This window comes from Salmo salar, chromosome 13, assembly GCF_965601325.2.
Source record: "Salmo salar chromosome 13, fSalSal1, whole genome shotgun sequence".
Classification (NCBI taxonomy): Eukaryota; Metazoa; Chordata; class Actinopteri; order Salmoniformes; family Salmonidae; genus Salmo; species Salmo salar.
In genome coordinates, this window is record NC_138303.1 from 63,218,777 (window position 1) to 63,246,584 (window position 27,808).

Here is a 27,808-nt window from a genome sequence, read left to right on the forward strand (position 1 = left end):
ACTAGTCTAAAGAAGGCCAGTTTTATTGCTTCTTTAATCAGAACAGTTTTCAGCTGTACTAACATAATTGTAAAAGGGTTTTCTAATGATCAATTAGACATTTAAAATGATAAACTTGGATTAGCTAACACAATGTGCCATTGGAACACAGGAGTGATGGTTGCTGATAATGGGCCTCTGTACGCCTATGTAGATATTCCATAAAAAATCTGTAGTTTCCAGCAACATTAGTCATTTACAACATTAACAATGTCTACATTGTATTTCTGATCAATTTGATGTTATTTTAATGGACAAAAAAAAAGAGCTTTTCTTTCAAAAACAAGGACATTTCTAAGTGACCCCAAACTTTTGAACGGTAGTGTATATTAAAAATATAATTATTAATATACGCCTACTGTATAATAGCTAGCATATGAATTACCTAACTAACGTTAACCTGCCTAGCTGCAACTTCTGAAGGAAAATGTTTTATTTCTACAATTTCCAAAAGATAACCAAACAAAAACATATTTACTTTTTACGAGACGTGTTTGTGCCGTCATGTGCATTAGTAGCACCATTTCTAACTTATTTGCATTCATTTTTACTTACACTTGTATGTTGACTTTTCCATTGATGTTGTTTTTAAGTTTTTGCAGACTTTTCTTAACAGATGTATAATCGTCACAAATTTAATTATGGGGAGTTTCAGGCCCTGGAGTGAACATACACTCGCAAAGCTGACTAAAAACAATGGCTGAGGGGGTTACGTTGCAAACTTCCCTTGCTTGGCTAATCATTTGGACCACTCTCCAAGATGGCGACGGGGATTCCCCCAAGGGCTTAAGGCGAGGGTAAGTGGACGAGGGTGTGTCTTTTAAGTGTTTGTACCGCAGCCCAGGTCTAACGGTCATCTCGGGCCGAACTGCATGTGCAGGCTGTCAAATCAAAGCCACTCCTTCAATATAAGTTGTCAACTTCACAAGGTTGGATTAGTAACATGTTCAACTACTTAAGACATTGGCTCGAATCTAGGTTGTGCCTTTAGATTTCGAGAAAATGAACAACTAAGGAATCATTTTCTTCTCAAACCCCAACCCCCGGCCTGGTCTGTTTGGTCTGTTTCGCAAGCATTCCCGGAAGTCTCGCGATGTTTAAGTCTCGTTGATATCCCAGGCTTATATGCGCTGTTCCCAATAGCCCGGGGACAAGGTTACTCTATCCTTAACCTTCAGTCAGCTCAATATTGTACTGTAGCTGTGATTTATGTACTCCAAACAGGCTTATCTAAAATGCCTTTAAATCAGAGCCTCTAGTCTTGTGCAACAAATATCTCTCAGACTCAACACAATCCACTCTTAGATGCATAGATACAAAGTACAAAGGAGAACACAAACAGTCAATAACCATTAGATGGTGCTGTTAATAAGTCATGCCACTAATATTGGGCAAAATGCATCAATGTCCAGGTGGGCTGGAGAGTGTTGGCTTATGGAGGGGGCTGATTGGCCCCTCTGGCTGTCACTCAAACCATCAATGTCTTTTTTCTATGACGTCTTCTTTGTTTCAGTGTTCGCTTTTACCTCTGTCCGATTGGTAATTCAGGAGATGTCCTTCATTTGATTCCTTCTAGTGACAGTCATTAGCTTTCCCATGTCTGTCCAACTGCCTGCAAGTTTCCAGTTCTGCTGTCCCCATTGCTCTGTTTATTTATGCCCCAGTACTCTGCTCAGTGCCATGAGTAGCATTGTCTTTAGCACCCACCCACCCATCATACTCAAAACTCTCTCATTCCAAGATACTGTAATAGGACTCCTCGGTGGAATAGAGAAGTCTGTCATTCCCCACTATAGTGGGGGTGGGGGGTTCAGGAAATTTCAGCACAGCAGTGTCTGTCCCAGGCTTGGGGCTCTCCCCCCTCCGCACACACCAACAGGTAGGACTCAGTCCTCTCCTGTGGCCAGCGCACCTGAGAGAGAGGATGAGATGAAGAGAGAGGAGGCGAGAGAGGGAAAGTAGAGGGAGGGAGGGAGAGGGGGGCATACAAGGGGAGAAACATGAGGGAGAGTTGAGAAGAGAGGGAGAGAGAAAGGTTGAGACATTGTGGTAGGGATGGGGAGAGAGTGCAAGTGAGCGCAGAGAAGGAAAGATGCAGTCAGTAAGGGAGGGATAGAGAACATGAAGAGGAAACAAGAGAAAATAAGTAATTTCTTCATCAAGCATATATCACTCGAAAGATTTGAACCACTGTGTGTCCCAAATGGCACCCTATTTCCTATACAGTGCACTACGTTTGACCAGACCCCTATGGGGCCCTGGTCAAAAGTAGCGCACTAAATAGGGAATAGGGTATAATTTAGGATGAAAGCATTGTTTCTAGTCCCCATGTAAAAGTAAATCTCCTACCCTGTGGAACAGCAGCAGGTGGCGGTGGAGAGGGATCACCAGCGGGTAGTGACAGGCAGGGGGTGATCTTTTCCCCTGAAACACACTCACAGTCAGCCACTGAACAGGATTGCAGGCCAGGGGACAGATGCAGTCTTTTTGTGTGTGCGAGTCACAGCACAGCACAGCACAGCATGCCGCACTCGCCTGGGACAAAATCCGTGAAAGAAAGGCAGACACAAAATATATTTTTATTTCCCTGGGGATGATGAAGACACGTGGCATTGGTAAATTCAATTGAATGCAGCAAAATATTTTTCCCCAGGCAATTTTGACCCAGGCGAGTGTGGCATGCTATGCTGTGACGCGTGCAAAAAAGACTGCATTTGTAACATTTTATTTCGATAGTACCCTACAGATGATTTACAGGCCACATTTATCCAATCTCACCCTACCCCTAACACCATCAAGGGGTACAGACCAGCAAAATTGTATGAACCATCTATAGAGAACTATGCAAATAAAGTGGGATACATTGCAGGAGCATAAATAGGGGTTGGTGTCGATTGTGAGGGAGGAAAGAGCTTGTTTTCTTCTCTTTACATTACCTCTATATCCTCATTAAAATGTACACACATTCTCTGTATATACCCCAAGCAAGACTAATATTACTTGATAAAACAAGACGTTTCCAAACTGACAGAGCAGACAGCCAAACATGTGTTTTGTATGCCCTCAGAAAGCCTTTGATAATCTCAGAGGGAGAGAGAGAGAAAGAGTGTGTGAGAGAGAGAGAGAGAGAGAGAGAGAGAGAGAGCGTGAGTAAGGCTTACATTGTCCAGACAGTGGGCAGGCAGAGAAAGAGACGACGGGCAGACACGCAGTTCTGTGATTGGAGAAGAGAGAGGTATATTAGAACAGCCCAAGACAGCAGGGGCCTGTTCAGGATGGTGAAACGTTTCAGGAACGTTATAGAACAGATATGGTTGTCTGTCACCCAGAATTGGGAATTATCTCTATTGTGTCAGCTCTATTCATGACATTTCTATCTGCAATGTTCCACGACGTTTGCCTACTTGACGTGGCAAAGGACTATGTGGCGCCACTGTTGCAGGCGACTGTTTTGGGTGGGAGCACGGCTGATGAGCCAGCTGACTTTGCCATCCATGTGAAAAAGACACAACAACAACAATTTCAGCAGGAGTGATTGATTGCGTGAGTGAATCGGTGTGTGAAAGTGTGTGTGCGAGAGAGAGAGAGAGTGATGAAAATGAAGGGATTGGAAAGGGTGAGAGGCATTGCCAGTGTTTCTTGAAAACCTTAAAAAGGTACAGTACTTATTTCTTGAAAACCTTAAAGGGCCCCTCCAGAGGAAGTTGCCGTCACTCTTTTTGATTTAATTCCTAGTGCGGAAATGCTGGTTTAGTTTCACCCTCCGAACACCGACGCATGGCTCCTTATAAATATTGATTGATCGGGATGTAAGTGCTGTTATTGTGATGTGGAAACGTCTAGGAGCAACTTCCAGAGGCAGTTTGGAACTCGGTAGTGAGTGCTGCAACCGAGGACAGGAGATTTTTATGCGCAACGCGCTTCAGCACTCGGCTGTCCCGGTCTGTGAGCTTGTGTGAAGTGGTAGTTCACACAAGCTCACAGAACGGGACAGCCGAGTGCTGAAGCGCGTTGTGCATAAAAATCTCCTGTCCTCGGTTGCAGCACTCACTACCGAGTTCCAAACTGCCTCTGGAAGTTTTCGTCAGGAGCTTCATGAAATGGGTTTCAATGGCCGAGCAGCACACAAGCCTAAGATCACAATATGCAATACCAAGCGTAGGCTGGAGTGGTGTAAAGCTTGCCACCATTGGATTCTGGAGCAGTGGAAATGCGTTCTCTGGAGTGATGAATCACGCTTCACCACCTGGCAGTCCGACGGACGAATCTGCGTTTGGCGGATGCCAGGAGAACGCTACCTGCCCCAATGCATAGTGCCAACTGCAAAGTTTGGTGGAGGAGGAATAATGGTCTTGGGCTGTTTTTCATGGTTAGGGCTAGGCCCCTTAGTTCCAGTGAAGGGAAAACTTAAAGCTACAGCATACAATGACATTCTAGACGATTCTGTCCTTCCAACTTTGTGGCAACAGTTTGGGGAAGGCCCTTTGCTGTTTCAGCATGACAATGCCCCGTGCACAAAGCGAGGTCCATACAGAAATGGTTTGTGGAGATTGTTGTGGAAAGAACTTGACTGGCCTGCACAAAGCCCTGACCTCAACCCCATCGAACACCTTTGGGGTGAATTGGAACGCCGACTGCGATCCAGGCCTAGCCATCCAATATCAGGGCCCGACCTCACTAATGCTGTTGTGGCTGAATGGAATCAAGTCCCTGCAGCACCGTTCCAACATTTAGTGGAAAGCCTTTCCAGAAGAGTGGAGGCTGTTATAGCAGCAAAAGGGGGACCAACTCCATATTAATGCCCATGATTTTGGAATGAGATGTTCGACGAGCGGGTGTCCACATACTTTTGGTAATGTAGTGTATCATGTAATTCTACTGTATGTTTCTTATTATTTACTTAGTATTATCAAATTCATCCAGATACTGTATTACATTGTTGATATGTATGGAGTGCAAAATAACTAGTTAGCTTGTATTCTCCGAACAATAACACCAGTGTTCCGTAGCACTCACATCTATAGCCAATTAATGCTTTGAAAGGCTGGTCATGGCTCACACCAACACCATCATCCCAGACCCACTCCAATTTGCATACCGTCCCAGCACATCCACAGCTGACGCAATCTCCAGGGATGCAAACTGGTGAGGGCCCAAAAAGGTGACACGTTTTTTTTGCACTGAAAAATGCAAAAAATCCCTGCTAGGGGGAAATGCAGGTTTTAACTAATTAAACAACAAAGAATATGATCTACATGATCGGTCTCTGTGCGTAAAATAAAAGGTGGTTAATGTGAACCTAACTCACAGCTAAACATTTTTAAAGAAAGCAATCCAATGTTATTTTTTGCCGAGACTTTACTGCAAATGAGACTCAAGTCTTGAGAAAAAACAATACACTAATATTGCAGTTAGCAATGACAGCCTTTATAATAGAACGCTTGTGACCACACACACATCTAAATATTGCACTTGGGAAAAAAACATCTTAAAGTAGAAATAGAATGAAACAAACAGGCATTCTATTTTTGCTCTATTATAGTGGCCACTATAGTAGACATCGAGGCACAGGGCTGCATGTGGGCAAAAAAAACGTTAACTGAGTAAAAAATGTAATAATCCCCCATCATTCACACACAAGTGCTACTGTCAAGTTCAACACAACAAAAGCAATATCTTTGGGCTACACAGCACATGATTACATTGTACACTTTCTGCCTGTGGACATCTGTTCTACAATGTGCAAGCAGAGCATGATACCCTTTGTTGGCATAATTGATCTCTTTCAGGCAGAGAGTACACCTTGCATACCCCTTTTTATCCAATGTATTGACAAAGTGAGAACGAGGGAAACTGTGTGGTGTTCCTTTCACCTCTATAGTGGCATCCAGGTTAAGTCAGGCCCAGCTCCAACTACACTGATCCCTGAATCCACTTGTTTATCAAGCAACACCTCATTTTCATCTAATTCTCTCATTCAGAAAATTAACAACATACTGTAGAGGGAAACCATTATTTCTAAGATATGTGTTAGTTCGTTAGCTAGCTAACTATTTAACATTTCATACAGATTGCCAGGGTCCAGTATGCAACAAACACGTTATAACTTGAGGAACAGCAAGGAGTCAGTGGCTTGCAAAAAGTATTCACCCCCCTTGGCATTTTTCCTATTTTGTTGCCTTACAACCTGGAATTAAATTAGATTTTTTAGGGGGTTTGTATCATTTGATTTACACAACATGCCTACCCCTTTGACGATTCAAAATATGTTTTATTGTGAAACAAGCAAGAAATAAGACATAAAAACTGAAAACGAGCATGCATAACTATTCACCCCCCCAAAGTCAATACTTTGTAGAGCCAACTTTTGCAGCATTTACAGTTGCAAGTCTCTTGGGGTATGTCTCTATAAGCTTGGCACATCTAGCCACTGGGATTTTTGCCCATTCTTCAAGGCAAAACTGCTCCAGCTCCTTCAAGTTGGATGGGTTCTGCTGGTGTACAGCAATCTTTAAGTCATACCACAGATTCTCAATTGGATTGAGGTTTGGGCTTTGACTAGGCCATTCCAAGACATTTGAATGTTTCCCCTTAAACCACTCGAGTGTTGCTTTAGCAGTATGCTTAGGATCATTGTCCTGCTGGAAGGTGAACTTCCGTCCCAGTCTCAAATCTCTGGAAGACTGAAACAGGTTTCCCTCAAGAATTTCCCTGTAATTAGCACCATCCATCATTCCTTCAATTCTGACCATTTTCCCAGTCCCTGCCGATGAAAAACATCCCCACAGCATGATGCTGCCACCACCATGCTTCACTGTGGGAATAATATTCTCAGGTGTTGGGTTTGCACCAGACATAGCGTTTTCCTTGATGGCCAAAAAGCTCAATTTTAGTTTCATCTGACCAGAATACATTTTTCCATATGTTTGAGGAGTCTCCCACATTCCTTTTTGCAAACACCAAATGTGTTTACTTATTTTTTTCTTTAAGCAATGGCTTTTTTCTGGCCACTCTTCCGTAAAGCCCAGCTCTGTGGAGTGTATGGCTTAAAGTGGACCTAGATACTCCAATCTCTGCTATGGAGCTTTGCAGCTCTTTCAACGTTATCTTTGGTCTCTTTCTTGCCTCTATGATTAATGCCCTCCTTGCCTGGTCTGTGAGTTTCGGTGGGCGGCCCTCACTTGGCACATTTGTTGTGGTGCCATATTCTTTCCATTCTTTAATAATGGATTTAAATGGTGCTCTGTGGGATGTTCAAAGTTTTCTCCACAACTTTGTCCCTGACCTGTTTGGAGAGCTCCTTGGTCTTCATGGTGCCGCTTGCTTGGTGCTGCCCCTTGTTTAGTGGTGTTGCAGACTCTGGGGCCTTTCAGAACACTTGTATATATACTGAGATCATGTGACAGATCATGTGACACTTAGATTGCACAGAGGTGGACTTTATTTAACTAATTATGTGACTTCTGAAGGTAATTGGTTGTACAAGATCTTATTTAGGGGCTTCATAGCAAAGGGGGTGAATACATATGCACGCACCACTTTTCCGTTTTTAATTTTATTTCTATTTATTGAAACAAATAATTTCTTTCCTTTCACTTCACCAATTTCGACTATTTTGTGTAAGTCCATTACATGAAATTAAAAAAATAAATCAATTCAAATTACAGGTTGTAATGCAACAAAATAGGAAAAACCCCAAGGGGGATGAATACTTTTGCAAGGCACTGTAAGTTACTAATGTTAACGTTAGCTCATCTGATGTTGTAACGTTAGCTAGCTAACGTTAGCTGTCTGACTTTATTAGCCAGCTAATTTTCACACCATAAACTCAATTATTTGATCAGTTATGTTGGCTAACGTTGCTCAATATTTCTCTGGCTCGCTAATGGAAATTTTGATCCAGCTAGCAAGATACTTAACAATGCTAACAATACATGTTCCATCACACTTTCTCCCTCACCTCAAACTTTCCAAATGCCAGTTGTTTTTTGATTACAGCTCATGAAGTACGCTTCATCACCTTCTCACTGCTGTCTCCATGGTCAGGCTTCTCACCTACCTCTTCGTTATTGTTCAGGTGACACGTTGCTGTAACTGGCAAACTGCCTTTCCACTCTCTGCGGTCTTTCCAGAGTGCGCTCTGATGCTGTAACTAGCAAATTGGCTGTCTCTTCTCTCTTCCGTCACGTGCTGCATTCTGATGTTATGTGATTGATTGGCTGAGCCTTAGATACATCCAGTATTGCTCCAATTGCGTATCACTCGTTTGCTTACAGCCAGTAGTGATCAGATCTACACGAATCACGTAGGTCATCTATTTTGGATTCAAAACGGAGAATTTCGCCGAAAGGTGACTAGTTTGCATGTCTGAATCTCTATTGCACTCCACACTGCCCTCACCCACCTGGACAAAAGGAATATCTATGTAAGAATGCTGTTCATTGAGTACAGCTCAGCATTAAACACCATAGTCCCCTCTAAGCTCATCACCAAGCTCAGGACCAGGACCATGTGACTGAACACCTCCCTCTGCAATTGGATCCTGGAAATCCTGACGGGCATTCTGCCCCCAGGGGGTGAGAGTAGGCAACAACACCCCCACCATGCTGACCATCAATACGGGGGGCCCTCAAGGTTGTGTGCTTAGAACTCTCTTGTATTCCCTGTTTAACCACGATTGAGTGGCCGCGTATGACTCCAACACCATCATCAAGTTGGCTGACGACACGAAGGTGGTAGAACAATCACCGACGATGATGAGGCTGCCTATATGGAGGAGGTTAGAGACCTGGCAATGTGGTGCCAGGACAACAACCTCTCCCTCAACGTCAGCAAGACAAAGACGCTGATCATGGACTTCAGGAAACAGAGGGGCGAGCACGCCCCCATTCACAGGGCTGTAGTGGAGCGGGTCGAGAGTTTAATTTTATTTAGCCCTTGTTTTAGCAAGTAAATTGACTGAGAATACATTCTTATTTACAGCAACAACCTAGGGAATAGTTACAGGGGAGAGGAAGGGGGATGAATGAGCAAATTGGAAGCTGGGGATAGAAAGGTGGCTATGATGGTTTCAGGGTCAGATTGGGAATTTAGCCAGGATACTGGGGTTAACGCACTTACTCTTACGATAAGTGCCATGGAATCTTCAGTGACCACAGAGAGTAGGGACACCCGTTTAACATCCCATCTGAAAGACAGCACCCTACACAGGGCAACATCTCCAATCACTGCCCTGTGGCATTGGGATATCTATATTTTTTTTTACCAGAGGAAAGAGTGCCTCATTCTGGCCCTCCAACACCACTTCCAGCAACATCTGGTCTTCCATCCAGGAACCGATCAGGACCAACCCTGCTTAGCTTCAGAGGCAAGCCAGCAGTTGGTGGTATGCAGCTTGAAGTTCACTAGTGTACACATCACTAAGGAATTAACATGGTCCACACACACCCATACAGTTGTGAAGAGGACACGACAGCGCCTCTTCCCCATCAGGAGGCTGAAAAGATTTTGCATGGGCGTCTGTTTGACCATGGTTTCACTTCTGTGGCCATGCAGAGCAGAGGGGGGCTTGGATGGGTAGCCTAAGACAAAATACCATATAGGCAACTACAATATTAGTTCTCACATTTGGTGTCTGTTAGATAGCACAGAATGTTACTCTGCTAAACACAGAAGTGCAAATTGAGGGATGAACTAATTTCACTAGCTATATACACCCAAGTTATCATATTTGAAAGCAAGCTAGCTAGCTAATTAAAACAATTATGTTTTATACTTACAACATTATTTGAACTGTAGTTTGCACGTTTTGATTTTACTTTGCAGGATTTTGTATCACATTGGCTAGCAGGCACACACTCGCTTTGATCACTTAGGTTTATTACTGTAGAGACAGTTTTGGAGACAGCTTCGCATTTGGTAACAAAGGCTGTGCAGTAGCATTAGCTAGTACTGGTAAAGCAGAGATTTACTGCTCACACTGAGCTATATATGAACTTTTCTACTTCATATGGATTTACATCACTGCACAGTAACCTATAATATAGCTAGCCAGCAGATCTGACCCACTTGCTTACAGCTGTACTAGGGTTGGACAGCATTACTGTGTATATACAGAAACCATGTATGGCTTGAAAAACATACCTCTATCCAGGTATGAGAAATGCGTTGTACTCCGAATTGTCCCATTATCCCAACTGTTACACCGAGATGATAGAAGGACTTGAATGAATGCTATTTTTACCGGAAAACTGTCCTTTTCATCCTCATGCAGAAGCAACAGCAGCCATTTTGGAATGGCAGTGTCAGTTAATCAGCTCCTTTGTTATTCAACGCGACACGCCATTCCAACATGTCTCCAGAAATGACGGTTTCCCAGCTGTGTATCCACATCTTCATTTACTTTTGATGTCACTAGCTAGCTATCCAGCTAATGTTAGCTAAGTGACGTTAGCCACTCTAGCCCCTGATAAGTCGTTTGGCTAACATGTGTCTTGCCAGGCTGCTTGCTATAGCCAAGTCAATGTCAGTAGCTCATCAAAATAACCACAGGTTCCATCTCTGAGCTACTGGAGCACGTATCCCTCATTTTGCACTTGGTGCCAACCTTCCACACCACACCGCTTCCCTCTACACTCAGCTCCTTCTCGGCGGTCATCACTGCACCTGCCACCACAATTAATTCCCCCTCACTCTCTTCACGTTCACTTTCCTTCTCTAGCTCTTCCAAAAGTTCTGTGCGATCCTCCATTCCACATTCCCTCAAAACATATTCCACATTTCTCCTTATCTGCCATCTTCTCCTTCACCAGATCTTCCAGAAGGCTTGTGCAATCCCCCACTCCATATTTATTCATAATATGTTCCACTTTCTTCCGTTTGTCCTTGTCCACCATCTTCTTTCACCTTATCCCCATTCACCCCCACACAGTGATTTTCAGTAGTAGGTTACTTTGGAGTTGCTAGTACGTACGTATATGTTGTCTCATGGTAAGGGACAGGGAAGCTGATTCATTTTGCCTACATTCGCGATGATCAGCAGATGTAGCCCAATAATGGACTAAGGACCCTAACGTTACTCCTTATAGTCCCTTACATGTTCTGTTTAAAGGCGATTTGGCTCTGGAAGGACCTTACATGTTGTGTTTAAAGGCGATTTGGCTCTGGAAGCCAAAACAGCCAAAATCAATAGAATTGATTCACAATTGCGGTACGATTCTAGAAACATAAACCCCTTTACTTTCATATCACATCACAATTTCACAAATGCAAAACACACTTACTGCACAGTACACTGTTTTAACCTAGTTTCAACCGACAGTATTTTTCAGTGACAAGACGTTTATGGTGTCCGTCTTCCATTTACACACAGGTGTTCGGAGACACAGAGCTACAATTAGTACAGGTAGTCCACTCTGCCTTCCGTCTGTTTTCCATAAACAAGGGCTCTAACATGGAAATATGGCCGTGTGGAAACCATAACCCTATGAAGGTGTGTATCAATTCAACCTTATTTCTTGCTAATATGAAAGATAAGGTCCTTCTGCTTCCAAAACTGCACTGCAAGCGACGTGTGCTAATGTTCAGATTGAGCGTCGGGGCTCTTAACAAAACTCCCTCGTACAGAAGACGCCTTCTAAAAATGACTCTTATGTGTAATGTAATGGAACTGACAGTCATGATCAAGGGCAAGAACCACAGACAAAAGCATGTTAGTTTAAACTAAAGGATCTTTGCTAGAAACACTACTGTGGTGGGCTACATCAGATGTAGCCCACCGATCATGCCACTCAGTTCTATTACATTACACATAAGAGTCATTGGACGAAGGCGTCTTCTGTACAGGGGGAGTTTTGTTAAGAGCCCCATCGCTGAATCTGAACATTAGCACACGTCGCTTGCGGTACGGCTTTGGAAGCAGAAGGACCTTATCTTTCAAGTAATCGAGAAAAAATAATAATAAAAAAACTAAAGGTTAAATTGATACACACCTTTATAGGGTTAGTGTTCCCACACGGCCATATCTCCATGTTACAACGCTTTCTTACGGAAGACAAAAGGCGACCACCCATGCTAATTAGCTATCTAGCATGCTTCGAACACCTCTTTTTTATTCGAAGGATTATTTCATGCTGATGAAAGATAAGGGCCATATGTTTCGAAAGCCATATCGCAAGTGATGATTATTTGACATTTCTAGACAGCGTTGGGATTGTAGTTCACATGAGGTAGTCTTGGGCGAAGCTAATGGCTGAAAACGCCTAGAGTTTTCCAGAGCTACTGTGGTGGTTCCAGCTTGCTTAGCCTACAATATGTGATGGGTTAAAAATATTAGAGAACTTGGCTACAGGAGCAGTAGAAAACTATTTTTTTATGAGTGGAATTAGGTAAACTCTTTTTGTGTGTGTGTGGAGGGGGGGGTTCCACATTGAGCACCTGCCCCACCAGCCATCCATCCATTAGAAACCTTCCTCTGAGAGGAGGGAGACCCCCTAACACTGCTTCTTTATAAAGCTCATAATGCTATATTGATTTATCGTCAGGGAGGGCCAACGACTGCATACCAGACCTATTTTTAGAGGGGATATTTATCGTTTTGTTCTGGCCAAAGGTTCCAACATAAGCAGATGCTGCTCCTGCTATGCAACACTCTTTTTTCACAGTATGTAGCTCATATGGTCTGGAATTCCTACCATCTCACATTTGTCTTGATGTTAGACACTGCTGCTTGTGAAGAGATGCTATATCCAATAGATGTCTATAGGATGAATTAATGCTGTACACAATACAAGGGTTGTGTTCATTAGGCATCAAATGTAAGAACACTTACTGTAAAAGGGACAGACTAGTTGGATGTGTCCAAAAATAAATGTTCATTTTAGTTTTTCTGTTGCAAAGCGATTTAAAACCTTTTCCGTTGTGTGCCTTAATGAACACAATCCAGACCTTATCTTACTAAACTTGACGAGAGAGGCCACAGGTTCAAAATGACCTGTCAAATGGATGGAACAGAAACCCAAGGAAGGATGATAGAACAGGCAATGATTCAGGTCTTTTTTTTAAGAAGAGATGAGGAGGGATGAGTGCTGGGTCCCTTGCCTGTCTCCTTGGAAGACTTCAGGCCCCCGATCTCCACCCTTAGACTCTCCATCTCTTTCTCCAGCTCTCCATTCCTCTTCTCTGCCTCCTGTAGCCTTCTATGGAGATAAGTGGATACGGTCAGCTCTGGTATTGGCTATGAATATTTACCTAAATATCAAATTACATCATGACATTTTGGATACCTCTATAACATACATGTACATTACCTAGATGTCAGAGCTGTCAAGTCTGAAGGGAAAGGTGAGGGAGACTTATTTTTAGCAGTAGAGCAATACTGCAATAAATGCCCCATATCAACGTGTCTGTCTGTCTGTCTGTCTGTCTGTCTGTCTGTCTGTCTGTCTGTCTGTCTGTCTGTCTGTCTGTCTGTCTGTCTGTCTGTCTGTCTGTCTGTCTGTCTGTCTGTCTGTCTGTCTGTCTGTCTGTCTGTCTGTCTGTCTCTGTCTCTGTCTCTGTCTGTCTCTGTCTGTCTGTCTGTCTCTGTCTGTCTCTGTCTGTCTGTCTGTGCGTGCACACTCAGGGTTCATCTAACCTGTGCAGGTCCTTATCAAATCCTGAATTCAGGTCTGTCTCCTCCTCGTCCTCCTCTATCGTGGTGTGAGTGGACTCTGCAGTACCCTGCTCCAAGGCTAGGGGGAGCTCAAGCAAGGCAGGCAGGCTGTCAGTTGATGTCAGAGCGTCTCTGAGCTGCCACATCTGATTCTGAAAGCCCACACCACCCCACTCCGTGTCAGAAATACACGGCATGGTAAAGGTAAACATATCAGTTCCCCGAAATTAACAATCTAGTAGCCGTTAATATCTCTTGCATGCCTAACTCTCTGATGCATGCATCGGGAACACAGACATTTAAGATGCAGCTAGCTCAAGAAGCACTAAGCATTTGTGTCACAGCTGACTGGCACACTTGAGATGAGGTTAACTATAGCAGTTAGTATTCCTGAATAAACAAACTGACATGTACATGTGTAGCAGAGGTACAGCTAACTAGCTAGCTACATCGGCTACATGAGACCGCTCAAATTGACTTAACTAGCCTAGCTAGTGGTTAGTATTTAGTTTAGTTTTGACTATTACAACTCATCTCAGCTAGTCGCTAGTGTGGATAGTCAACCTACCAGCTTGTCCTGGAAATTGAGGCTTGGCAACCCTTGATGCCGCTGGTGGTCAATCTCCATCATGATGTCACAACTGCGGTCCAAGGCACCTGTCTGTCTGTAAGAGATTGAGCAATTGGCGGAACAAACATAACTGTTTTGACATAGTTTTGTATGATACCCCATTCATTTGAGGGACGTTGATACTGAGACAGTATATGATATGAATGTGACCTTGTAGCTGTGTAGGAGTAGCCAACGAAAGCCAGGTGAACACCGATAGGGGCCCTGTCCATCACATCACTCAGTGTTTCCTGCAGGACAAAAGACAGCATTACATCTAGTGTGCTTTATATGCATGTCAGGTATGGGCAATTCCATGCCAGCGCAGATGGATAATATTCTTGGTATCTCAGATTGTTATGGCAATTCTCACATAGAAACTTCATTGTGAGGAAGGATGTTTGACATGCTTTTATACATTTGTATCACAAACCATTTAAGGCACTTTTAAGGCGTATACACACCTCCTGTAAGACTTTATGATCTGTAAACTACATGATACTGTCACGCCCTGATCAGGTGAACTCTTCTATTTTGGTCAGGGTGTGGCATTTCTATAGTTTATTTTCTATGTTTTTGGTATAGCCTTGCTTTGGGGCGTATTTCTATGTTGGGTTCTGTCGATTCCCAATCAGAGACAGCTGTCACTAGTTGCCTCTGATTGGGGAATCATATTTAAGTTCCTTTTCCCCCCACGATGTTTGTGGGTTGTTGTCTCTTTTTGTTGGAGCAGTAGCGATACGGTTATTCTCTGTTTTGACCGTGTTATTTCCGTCTGTAATATATAACATGAGTTCGCTCCCAGCTGCGCCTTGGTCCACTTCTTCCTTCCTGCACGACGATCGTTACAGAACAACCCACCAAACCAGGACCAAGCAGCGAGAGGAAAAGGAGCGCGAGAGATGGGCTCGCGAGGGAAAGGAGTTCTGGACCTGGGAGGAGATCATGTCGGGGAAAGGACCCTGGCGGAAGGATTCCCAGGTCGAGGAGGTGATGCCAGCCGGTGGAAGGAGTCGCAGGCGGCGGTCGAGGAGGCCCGGAAGACACCCCCAATAATTTTTTTGGGGGGGGCTAATGTGGTGGTCCGGAAGGGCAGAGGAAGAGCCCAGACCACTGCTCTTGTGGGGGATAACGGCGAAGGAGGAGGCAGAGATGTGGCAGGTCCTGGAGGACCTGCGTAGGGACAGCGTGGAGGAAGAGCCTTGGGTGGCAGAGGTGCGCACGGTATCGCCAGTGCGCCTGCACAGCCCAGTGCGCTCTGTGCCAGCGCCCCACATTTGCCGGGCTAGGGGGAGTGTTCAGCGAGGACGTGTTGTGCCGGCTCAGCGCTCCTGGCCTCCGGTGCCCCTTCTCGGTCCGATGTATCCTGCGCCGAGGATGCGCACTGTGTCTCCGGTACGGCTACACAGCCCAGTGCGTTCTGTGCCAGCGCTCCACACTTGCCAGGCTAAGGTGGGTGTTGAGCCAGAACGGGTGATGTCAGCTGTGCACTCCAGACCTCCAGTGCGCCTCCTCGGTCCAGGATATCCGGCGCCGCTTATGCGCACTGTGTCGCCGGTGTGCGGTCACAGTCCAGTCCGGCCCGTCCCTGCTCCCCGCACCAAGTTAGTGGTGCGTGTCCACAGTCCTGTCCGGCCCATCCCTGCTCCCCGCACCAAGCCAGTGGTGTGTGCCCCCAGTCCAGTCCGGCCCGTCCCTGCTCCCCGCACCAGGTTAGTGGTGCGTGTCCCCAGTCCTGTCCGGCCCGTCCCTGCTCCCCGCACCAGGTTAGTGGTGCGTGTCCCCAGTCCTGTCCGGCCCATCCCTGCTCCCCGCACCAAGCCAGTGGTGCGTGTCCCCAGTCCTGTCCGGCCCATCCCTGTTCCCCGCACCAGGTTAGTGGTGCGCGTCCCCAGTCCAGTCCGGCCCGTCCCTGCTCCCCGCACCAAGCCAGTGGTGTGTGCCCCCAGTCCAGTCCGGCCCGTCCCTGCTCCCCGCACCAGGTTAGTGGTGCGTTTCCCCAGTCCAGTCCGGCCCGTCCCTGCTCCCCGCACCAGGTTGGTGGTGCGCGTCCCCAGTCCAGTCCGGCCCGTCCCTGCTCCCCGCACGGGAGTACGCACCGTTGGAGGGGGGGTACTGTCACGCCCTGACCAGGTGAACTCTTCTATTTTGGTCAGGGTGTGGCATTTCTATAGTTTATTTTCTATGTTTTTGGTATAGCCTTGCTTTGGGGCGTATTTCTATGTTGGGTTCTGTCGATTCCCAATCAGAGACAGCTGTCACTAGTTGCCTCTGATTGGGGAATCATATTTAAGTTCCTTTTCCCCCCACGATGTTTGTGGGTTGTTGTCTCTTTTTGTTGGAGCAGTAGCGATACGGTTATTCTCTGTTTTGACCGTGTTATTTCCGTCTGTAATAAATAACATGAGTTCGCTCCCAGCTGCGCCTTGGTCCACTTCTTCCTTCCTGCACGACGATCGTTACAGATACAGACAACAACTTGGTGTCATCACACTCTATATAGTGTGATCTTATTCGGTCCTTTTTTCTCTGCTTGTCACATGTGCAAGCAGAAAAAAAAAATCCTAGACCACCTTTACTCCACACACAGAGATGCGTACAAAGCTCTCCCCCGCCATCCATTTGGCAAATCTGACCATAATTCTATCCTCCCGACTCCTGCTTACAAGCAAAAACTAAAGCAGGAAGTACCTGTTACTCGCTCAATATGGAAGTGGTCAGATGACGCGGATGCTACACTACAGGACTGTTTTGCTAGCACAGACTAGAATATGTTCCGGGATTCATCCAATGGCATAGAGGAGTACACCACCTCAGTCATCGGCTTCATCAAAAAGTGCATCGACGACGTTGTCCCCACAGTGACTGTACGTACATATCCCAAACAGAAGCCATGGATTACAGGCAACATCCGCATCAAGCTAAAGGCTAGAGCTGCCACTTTCAAGGAGCGGGAGACTAATCCGGACACGTATAAGAAATGCCGCTATGCCCTCAGACAAACCATCAAACAAGAAAGGCGTCAATACAGGACTAAGATTGAATCCTACTACACCAGCTCTGATGCTCGTCGGATGTGACAGGGCTTGAAAACTATTACGGACTACAAAGGGAAACCCAGACGCGAGCTGCCCAGTGACGTGAGCCTATCAGACGAGCTAAATGCCTTTTATGCTCGCCTCGATGCAAGCAACACTGAAGCATGCATGAGAGCACCAGCTGTTCTGGATGACTGTGTGATAACGCTATCGGTAGCCGATGTGAACAAAACCTTTAAACAGGTCAACATTCACAAAGCTGCTGGGCCAGACGGATTACCAGGACGTGTACTCAAAGCATGCGCGGACAAACTGGCAAGTGTCTTCACTGACATTTTCAACCTCTCCCTGACCGAGTCTGTAATACCTACATGTTTCAAGCAGACCACCATTGTCTCTGTGCCCAAGGAAGCGAAGGTAACCTAACTAAATGATTACCGCCCCGTGAAACTCATGTCGGTAGACATGAAGTGCTTTGAAAGGCTGGTCATGGCTCACATCACAGTATCCTCCCGGACACCATAGACCCACTCCAATTCGCATACCGCCCCAACAAATCCACAGATGATGCAATCTCAATTGCACTCCACACTGCCCTTTCTCACCTGGACAAAAGGAACACCTATGTGAAAATGCTGTTCATTGACTACAGCTCAGCGTTCAATACCATAGTGCACACCGTAGCTCATCACTAAGCTAAGGACTCTGGGACTAAACACCTCCCTCTGCAACTGGATCCTGGACTTCCTGACGGGCTGCCCCCAGGTGATAAGAGTAGGCAACAACACGTCTGCCACGCTGATCCTTCACACTGGGGCCCCTCTGATGTGTTTTTAGTCCCCTCATGTACTCCCTGCTCACTCGCGACTGCGTGGCCAAACACGACTCCAACACCATCACTAAGTTTGCTGACGACACAACAGTGTTAGGCCTGATCACCGACAACGATGAGACGGCCTACAAGGAGGAGGTCAGAGAACTGGCAGTGTGGTGCCAGGACAACAACCTCTACCTCATTGTGAGCAAGACTAAGGAGCTGATCGTGGACTACAGGAAAAGGCGGGCCGAACAGGTCCCCATTAACATCGGCGAAACTGTAGTGGAGCAGGTTGAGAGTTTCAAGTTCCTTCCCACCAACAAACTATCATCGTCCAAACATACAAAGACAGCCGTGAAGAGGGCACGACAAAACCTTTTCCCCCTCAGGAGACTGAAAAGATTTGGCATGGGTCCCCAGATCCTCAAAAGGTTTTACAGCTGCATCATCAAGAGCATTCTGACCGGTTGCATCACCGCCTGGTATGACAACTGCTCGGCATCTGACCGTAAGGCGCTACAGAGGGTAGTGCAAACGGGGGCCAAGCTTCCTGCCATCCAGGACCTATATAATAGGCGGTGTCAGAGGCAAGCCCATAAAATTGTCAGAGACTCCAGTCACCCACATTGTAGACTGTTTTCTCTGCTACCGCATGGCAAGCTGTACCAGAGCGCCAAGTCTAGGGCCAAGAGGTTCCTCAACAGCTTCTACCCCCAAGCCTTAAGACTGCTGAACAATTAATAAAATTGCCACCGGACAATTTACATTGACCTTTTGTACACTGCTGCTACTCGCTGTTTATTATCTATGCATAGTCACTTCACCCCCACCTACATGTACAAATTACCTCAATTAACCTGGACCCGCGCACACTGACTAGGTACTGGTGCCCCCTGTATATAGCCTCGTTATTCTTATTGTGTTACTTTTTTATTATTACTTTTTATTTTAGTCTACTTGGTAAAATTTTTCTTAACTCTTCTTAGACTGCACTGTTGGTTAAGGGGCTGTAAGTAAGCATTTCACGGTAAAGTCTACACTTGTTGTATTCGGCGCATGTGACAAATAAAGTTTGATTTGATATTCTATGGAAGTTGCTCCATATTAGGCCCCTTTACGTTTGAATGGATTGTATATAGATTGGATATATGCTTTTCGGATTAATACCATTTCACTGAGGCAGTCGTCCAACACGTCAAAGTTGGAGGTGTCAGTGGCGTTGGAGACTTCAGGTTCGAAGGGTGCTGGAAGTTCATGCAGGGAGCCCCAATCTAGTCCACAGAAGAAAGGGTGGCCCCTGAAGTCCCCAGAGCCCCCAGCCCCCATACGATCCTCTCTCTCGCAGATCAGCCCCATGATGAGGGAACGGGCCATGTTTGAAACTTCAGGGCCAGATGGGGGGAACTCAAAGTGCTCCTGGAGGGACATAATGGTTAGTTCCTTATACTTCAAGCTTGCAGCTCTTCTTCACAATTCTTTAGGTTTGAGCTCAATATATAGATTTTTGCAGTCTTTGCAGATGTATAAGAAGATGGTCAGAAAGATTACTATGGCCAAATCCCAAATCGACCTCTACGCTCTATGCACTTGTGTAGACCTGATTGGATTTGACAGGTGTAAGCAATATCGTAATAGCTCTACCTTGCCCTCTGATAAGTGGAAGCTAGTTGGAAGTTTCACAACATTGCTTATACTAATCAAATTATCTAAAATCTCCACAAGTGCATAGAGTGTAGGGCTTAGGGGTGGATTTGGGATTGAGCCCTATTGAATATTAGCTATTTTTAGACATCCCTTCCTCCTCGGATTTCCCACCACTCTTGGCACCGATATGTACAGATACATATGTCAATTTTCTGATGACCCTTCAACATGTTCTCCTGTTCAATATGTGAAATTACTTTCTCTCAGTTACCTGGAAGTTCATGATCTTGGCGTAGGTCTCCGAGATGGACTCTGCGTAGAAGGGCGTGGTCCCCTGCAGCATCTCGTAGGCACAGACCCCCAGGGCCCACCAGTCACACTCAGGGCCATAGCCTCCCCCTCCCTCCACCGCACGCAGGATCTCTGGGGACAGGTAGTCGGGTGTGCCTACTGCCAAGGACGAGTGCACCTGCAAATGCACAGTGACATGTCAACACACACAAATGCATTGACAAAAGTAGGATTCTATCCTTGGGATGCAATACGTTCACATTATAGAAGAGAGAAACCTTCCCTCACAGAAAGTAGTAGATCTAACTCATTAGTAGCAACAGCAGTCACACACTGTCACACTATAACACACAGAGGAGTACACCTTTGTGTCACCGAGGTGGTTTAGTGAATAAGTAACCCTACCTGAGCCCTAAAGACTTGCGTTAGCTCCCTGAGCCTTGGCTTTAGCTCAGAGGGCTAACACAGCCTTCCCACTGGGCACAAACTGGTTGAATAAACATTGTTTCAATGTAGTTTGTTAACATATTGTGACGTAGATTCTACGTAGAAAATATATTTGATTTGAAAAAAAATATTTGAGGATGGAATTTCAACCACAAAATTATGTCCAAATAGACAAACCTTGTATAAAATGTTGAATTTTTACATTCAAAACATTGTCAGATCTTCAACATTTTAGCCACTGTTAGAAAAAAACTATAGGCTGGGCAATACCTCCTCCTGGAGAGTTGATCTACACTATATATACAAATGTATGTGGACACACCTTCAAATTAATGGATTTGGCTATTTCAGGTGTATAAAATCTAGCACACAGCCATGCAATCTCCATAGACAAACATTGGCAGTAGAATGGCCTTACTGTAGAGCTCAGTGACTTTCAACGTGCACCGTCATAGAACGCCACCTTTCCAAAAAGTCAGTTCATCAAATTTCTGCCCTGCTAGAGCTGCCCCGGTCAACTGTAAGTGCTGTTATTGTGAAGTGGAAACGTCTAGGAGCAACAACGGCTCAACAATGAAGTGGTAGGCAACACGAGCTAAAAAGTATCTATACTGGATAATGCTAGCGTGGCAGGCTAGCTAGCTACAGGCTAGCTAACGTTAGCTTACAAGTCGGATTTGAAAGTTAGTTTGTAGCTCATAAAAGTATTCTGTGTTGTCTAGGGCAAACCTAAATAATGGATGCAGCTACTGTATGGTGGTAGCTAACTCATGTCTAAGTCTGACAAATACAGTGAACTAGGAGCAACAAAACGAACCGTAACGGTGTCACCGGCCTGAATCTAATCCAATCTGGAGCTACAGTCAGTGTACAATGTAAAGCAAAGAATTAGCTTGACCAGAGTTACTGCATTGATGGCACAGACAGCTTCATCAACAACGGTTATGTGAAAAGTGTAATAAAAAAATGAATTAGTAGGTTAATTAACCATAGGGTCTACTTTACACCAGAGAGACTGTATAAGACCAATTCTAAATATTCACATTTTTGCACAAGGTGTAAAATGGGAGTGGGCACACTTATGCATATGTTTTTGTCCTGCCCTGAACTAAGCAATTATTGGAAAGACATTATTCAGATCTTATCACAGGTCACTAATATGATGGTACCACTAGATCCTTCCCTTATACTTCTTGGAGATGATTCTGTTCTCCAGTTAATATTGGTAGAAAAACCAGATTCATTAAATTGGCAGTCATTGCAGCCAATAAATGCACAGCTATTATATGGAAGAGTAACACTCTGCCAAGCAAGCAGATGTGGCTCATTTTTTAAATTTTACTAGGCAAGTCAGTTAAGAACAAATTCTTATTTTCAATGACAGCCTAGGAACAATGGGTTAACTGCCTTGTTCAGGGGCAGAACGACAGATTTTGTACCTTGTCAGCTCGGGGATTCAATCTTGCAACCTTTCTGTTACTAGTCCCAATGCTCTAACCACTAGGCTACGCTGCCGCCCCCAAAAAAGAACTATGTTCCTCTATTCCTTCTGAAAAAACAACATACAATTTACGTAATAAACCCTTTGAATTTACTGATGTCTGGGGGGACTTTCAGCAGTTTCTAGAGACGTCACCTTAGCTGCCTCATTATTACTTTCTTCAGTAATGTATTATTATTATTTGTTTTTGTGTTGAATAATTTATTTTCTAGCATGGAATGTGAAGGTCATTCTGTTTATTTTTTGTTGTTGATAATAAGTGAAGCTAATACCGATAGAGGGGAGGGAGGGGGGTGTTCCTGTGTTGGGGAGGGAAGGGTTTTGCACAATGTGCCCCCATGTGTAGGTGGAAGGAATAACGGGGCATTATCTGTGTCATATTTTGATGGTTGTTAAATTGTAAAAAAAATAAATGGCAATAAATATATTGTACAAAAAAAATTGAAGATTAGCGTCACTTAGAAATGTCTTTGTTTTGAAAGGAATGCACATTTTTTGTCCATTAAAATAACATAAAATTGATCAGAAATACAGTGTAGACATTGTTAATTTTGTAAATAACCATTGTAGCTGGAATATCTACATAGGCGTACAGAGGCCCATTATCAGCAACCATCACTCCTGTGTTCCAATGGCACGTTGTGTTAGCTAATCCAAGTTTATCATTTTAAAAGGCTAATTGATTTTTAGAAAACCCTTTTGCAATTATGTTAGCACAGCTGAAAACTGTTGTCCTGATTAAAGAAGCAATAAAACTGGCCTTCTTTAGACTAGTTGAGTATCTGGAGCATCAGCATTTGTGGGTTTGATTACAGGCTCAAAATGGCCAGAAACAAATAACTTTCTTCTGAAACTCGTCAATTTATTCTTGTTCTGAGAAATGAAGGCTATTCCATGCAAGAAATTGCCAAGAAACTGAAGATCTCGTACAACGCTGTACTACTTCCCTCACAGAACAGCCTCTTCACTGGCGACTCCGGGATGCTGGAGTTCCAGTGTCTATGTTCTTTTGCCCATCTTAATATTTTTTTTTTATTGGCCAGTCTGAGATATGGCTTTTTCTTTGCAACTCTGCCTAGAAGGCCAGCATCCCGGAGTCGCCTCTTCACTGTTGATATTGAGAATTTTTTTGGGATCATTGATTCTATGGCCAAATTTAAACTGCTACATACTCATTTACGTAAGTATTATATCACCATTTTTCACACCTCTTAATAAGAAAGAGACAACTGAAGATTGCAACTAAATATGTATTATTACTCCCATCTATCACATGCACTTAACTGGCAGTGATGATGTTCAAAGTACTCCAACATACAGAATAAACCAACAGACCACTTCAGCTACAATAACATTCTAAGTAATGGTTACAGATGCTTTTTTTTCTTGCTGTGACTGTGATATGTTGTTGTTTATCTACCTTAGTTGAATGCAAGTCACTCTGGATAAGAGCTTCTGCTGAATGACCCCAAAAAATGCTGGTCAACCGAGAGTCATCTGTTCTTTCGACCAATCGATTGGTTGCAATTTTTAAATGTGTATTTTTCTATAATAGAAACACCCTATATTTGAATAAAATCAACTATATGTAGGCTACTGAGCTCGTCTGATGCTTTAAGCACTAATATTAAAAATTACTAAAGAGGGAGACAGAGATTAATATAGCCTAACAAGAAGAGAAAAAACCTGTTCCAACCCACCTCCTCCCGCTTTCGCAGATTCCGCCATTAGGCTCCTAAAGTTGCCGGTAATAGGCTACACCAGCTGTAAGCAAGCTTTTCCATTTGGAGTGCCAAGTTATCATACCATTTCTTCTGATCTGCATGCCAGTTATGATTTTCATATGCACATTTTTGTGGAACAGTTTCATTTAATTTATAATAAAGTCTTCATATCTCAAAATCAATGTGATGTGGTTAAACAAAATGCTATCTTAATGAAAATGATACACATCTAAAAGTAACTATTAGCAATTGCCAATATTTAAAAATAGCCTTCAATAATCCAACAAATAACAACATTGCAGCCTGCAGGTAGAAAATACCCTGATGAAAATAAATATCCTATGAATCACATTGGCTATGCATGGCCAGTCTGCAAGGAACTTAAAACATATCAACTATGAACTTGGTCCAGCCTGATCGTGCTAGCAAACTTGCAACATTGTATAAAATATTCTGGGCCCTCAGAGTGTCCTGCACCAGTGAGCTCCAGACAGACAGACACAGCTGTAGGATATTTGCGCAAGGGATAAGAAGTAATCAGGTAGGCCTATTTTATGGCGTTTCCACCAGATCAGAGCATTACATGCTGAGTGGTTATCGAAAGGGGGAGAGCTAAGTAGGGGAACTATTTTCATTCTCAATGGATGTAAAAACAGACTTTGTTTACTTGCTGTTTGAGGCGAAGAAAAAATTACTTTGAGAAGATTTTTTCTATTGTGTTATTGACTGTACGTTTCTTTATGTGTAACTCTGTGTTGTTGTTTTTGTCGCACTACTTTGCTTTATCTTGGCCAGGTCGCAGTTGTAAATGAGAACTTGTTCTCAACTGGCCTACCTGGTTAAATAAAGGTGAAATAAAAAATAAAAAACACAGTGATGGTGACTCAAGACAATCAGAAATAGTATCAGATCCTCAAATGGGCACATTTATAGGCCTACATCTACACGCAGGCCAGGTAGCCTAGGCCTACTTCTATACCTAATCAGGTGTGTGTTCTTACTGAAGAAGAAAATGTATAAATTGACAACTCCTAAATGGAATGAAATAAACCAAAACCTTTTTCTCACAAGTGTAGCCTAGGTTGTGCTCTCTGTAAACAATGAGTCCAATCCTACAATGACAACGATAAGACTATAATACTAATATATTGAATGCATTAACAGAAATCACCGTAACCAAGCAAACATTGTAGATTAGAAATTTTGGGTTAACGGTAAATGTACTACTGGTGATACAGGTGTGCCATTTCTGCGGCCTCTGCAATGAGATAGGCGTGAATCAGACAGGTGTCTTGTGTGCCTTACATTTTTGAATATATTTACAAACGCTCGACTAAAAAAATCTTGGTCGACCAACAGCCTATCGACCAAACAATTGACCAGTCGACTAAATGGGGTCAGCCCCCCTGCAAAGCATGCTGGGTATTATTGTAATGAGCTCCACCCACAAACAAGTACACATTTGGTCGGTGAGGACCAGATCCAAATCTGAACGAATCATAGACGTCTTGCTAATGTTTCACAAGTTTGAACACAGTACAGTAAAGTTTAGTACAGTAGAGCGCAGTAGAACACAGAAGAGAACAGTACAGTATGGTATGGTACAGTAGAGTTTAATTCAGTAGAGTACATTAGAGTAAAGTAGGGTACAATACAGTACACTTTACTTTTCTTTACTTTACTGTGCTATAGTGTGCTCTATTGTATTGTACTTAACTCTACTGTACTGTACTATACTCTACTTTTCTTTACTGTAGTGTAATGTACTCTACTGTGCTCTACTGTACTGAGCTGTACTGAGCTGTACTGTGCTGTCCAAACTTGTGAACATAGATGTCCCAGACCAGACCAAATCTGAGCCAATAATAGACATCTATTTTTGAGCTGAATAAAGGACGGTCTGGGTCCCATGACGTGAAATGCTTAGTGGGTAGAATCATTTTGGTTGTGAAGTGTTATCAAAAAGCGTTGTCCTTTCTTTATAGTAAAATGCAATTTATCACTTGGCTGTCTATTGTATCCCCCTGTCACAGGACCTCTCAGTCAACACCACCTCATAAGATGAGAAAGTCAATTGTTTATGAGGATTGCCTGCTGCAGTTGTTTGAGAGATGTCAATTTTGCAGCCGAACATACAACATAGAGAAGACCAGCAAGGGACCCTCAGCATCATGCAGACATGCCCTCGCTGTGAGCAGGGCAGACACTTGTATCAGGTTGGTGACATTTGACTTGGTCAAAGGTCAAAATAGTTTCAAGATTTGCCCCAATTCACCTTCATGACTCAGTCTGGTGAACCAGCCAGATTGCTGCGTTTACCATTCTATTTCATATGATATCTGAGGTGAAATAGAAAGGTGAGCGCAGCAATCAGGTTGGTTCCACCATTTTAATCATAACCACCATTGATAATGTAATCAGTGTTTTGTGCGTGTGTTTGTGTGACCGAGCAGTATCTTTATTCTAGGGCTCCCGAGTGGTGCAGCGGTCTAAGGCACTGCATCTCAGTGCTTGAGGTGTCACTACAGACACCCTGGTTCGATTCAAGGCTGTATCACAACCGGCTGTGATTTGGGAGTCCCATAGGGCGGTGTACAATTGGCCCAGCGTCGCTTGGGTTTGGCAGGTGTAGGCCATCATTGTAAATAAGAATTTGCCTAGTTAAATGAAGGTTATATTTTTGTTAAATTAAAATAATGAGGGGACAGGAGCTGATCTGAGCTGCCATGCCCATTAATGGGGCACTAGCAAAGACCTTACCTCCAGCCTCACCTCCTGCCTGCTCACTAAAGGTGATTGATGGTGAGAACAGAATTAGGTTTGTTTAGACTGACCTGTTCAAACTTCAACATAGTATATGTTTGTCAGATTTCACCTATCCTGACTGCCATTGGTAATAGAACAGTGACTGTGTATGTGTTCATAGATGCATCCATCAGCAAGTACTTGAAGACTTGCAAGATGATGTGATGGAGTCCTGACCAACAGACAGGCTTGATACTGACGTCTCTGAATGGAGAAAGACCTGGCACTCAACACATTCACAATGTGGTACTAAAGGTGATTACTAATAATACAGTACAGGAGAAATGTCCAGTATTTGCAACATCCTCTCCGTCACATGAGTTGACGCTGGAGAGACGAAGCAGGTACGGGGAGTCAAACATTTAATATATAACGGACATGGAGCGAGACAGGAACAGCGTCAGCATAAAAGAAAACAAAGACAAAAACAATCAATGCAGAAGCAGGGAACAGAGCTGGGGAACTGACAAATATAGGGGAGGTAATAACAGGTGATGAGTGAGTCCAGGTGAGTCCAATATCGCTGATGAGCGTGACGAGGGAAGACAGGTGTGCGTAATGGATGATAGGAGTGTGGGGGGGGGGGGGGGTGGAGCTGGAGCAGACGTGACAGTACCCCCCCCTAGGGGCGCCACCCAGCGTCCCAACTTGGCAAATCGGCCCGAGACATAGGCGCTGGGCAAGCCGGTTGGGGCGTGGAAGCCCAACGAACCGGCAGGAGCGTGAGAGCCTGGTGAGCCAGCTGAGGCATGGAAGCCCGACGATCTGGCTGACATGGGATGGGAAGCCGCCGAGCCAACCGAGGCAAGGAAACCGCTCGAGCCAGCTAGGGCGTGGAAGCCCGACGAGCTGGATAGGCACCCCTGGTTACATCGGTGGTGACCAAGAGCCGATGCCACCATACCAACCGGAACGCCAGTACTCCCCGATGCTTCGTGTGATGGTCTTCTGCATTCTGTCACATGAGATGACGCTGGAGGCGAAGCAGGTATGGGATGTCAAACATTTAATATATAACGGACATGGAGCGAGACAGGAACAGCGTCAGCATAAAAGAAAACAAAGACAAAAACAATCAATGCAGAAGCAGGGAACAGAGCTGGGGAACTGACAAATATAGGGGAGGTAATAACAGGTGATGAGTGAGTCCAGGTGAGTCCAATATCGCTGATGAGCGTGACGAGGGAAGACAGGTGTGCGTAATGGATGATAGGAGTGTGGGGGGGGGGGGGGGGGGGGTG

At 44.4% G+C, this 27,808-nt stretch overlaps 1 protein-coding gene across 2 annotated transcripts in view; it reads right to left on the reverse strand.

Annotated features, from left to right (window-relative positions):
* Positions 1 to 2: 2 nt before the first annotated feature.
* Positions 3 to 27,808, reverse strand: part of LOC106567543 (myotonin-protein kinase) — a 44,457-nt gene continuing 16,651 nt past the window's right edge. Inside the window, exons 7-15 of one of the 2 annotated variants that reach the window (XM_014136968.3) lie at positions 20,071 to 20,268; positions 19,323 to 19,571; positions 14,472 to 14,551; positions 14,259 to 14,355; positions 13,673 to 13,842; positions 13,138 to 13,235; positions 3,201 to 3,253; positions 2,389 to 2,574; positions 3 to 1,951 (exon numbers count right to left, since the gene is read on the reverse strand). In XM_014136968.3, the coding sequence (XP_013992443.3) occupies positions 1,850 to 1,951; positions 2,389 to 2,574; positions 3,201 to 3,253; positions 13,138 to 13,235; positions 13,673 to 13,842; positions 14,259 to 14,355; positions 14,472 to 14,551; positions 19,323 to 19,571; positions 20,071 to 20,268 (1,233 nt within the window). In that variant the 3' untranslated portion in view covers positions 3 to 1,849. The remainder of the gene's footprint in view (positions 1,952 to 2,388; positions 2,575 to 3,200; positions 3,254 to 13,137; positions 13,236 to 13,672; positions 13,843 to 14,258; positions 14,356 to 14,471; positions 14,552 to 19,322; positions 19,572 to 20,070; positions 20,269 to 27,808) is intronic. The other variant, XM_045693445.2, reaches the window with a different exon arrangement.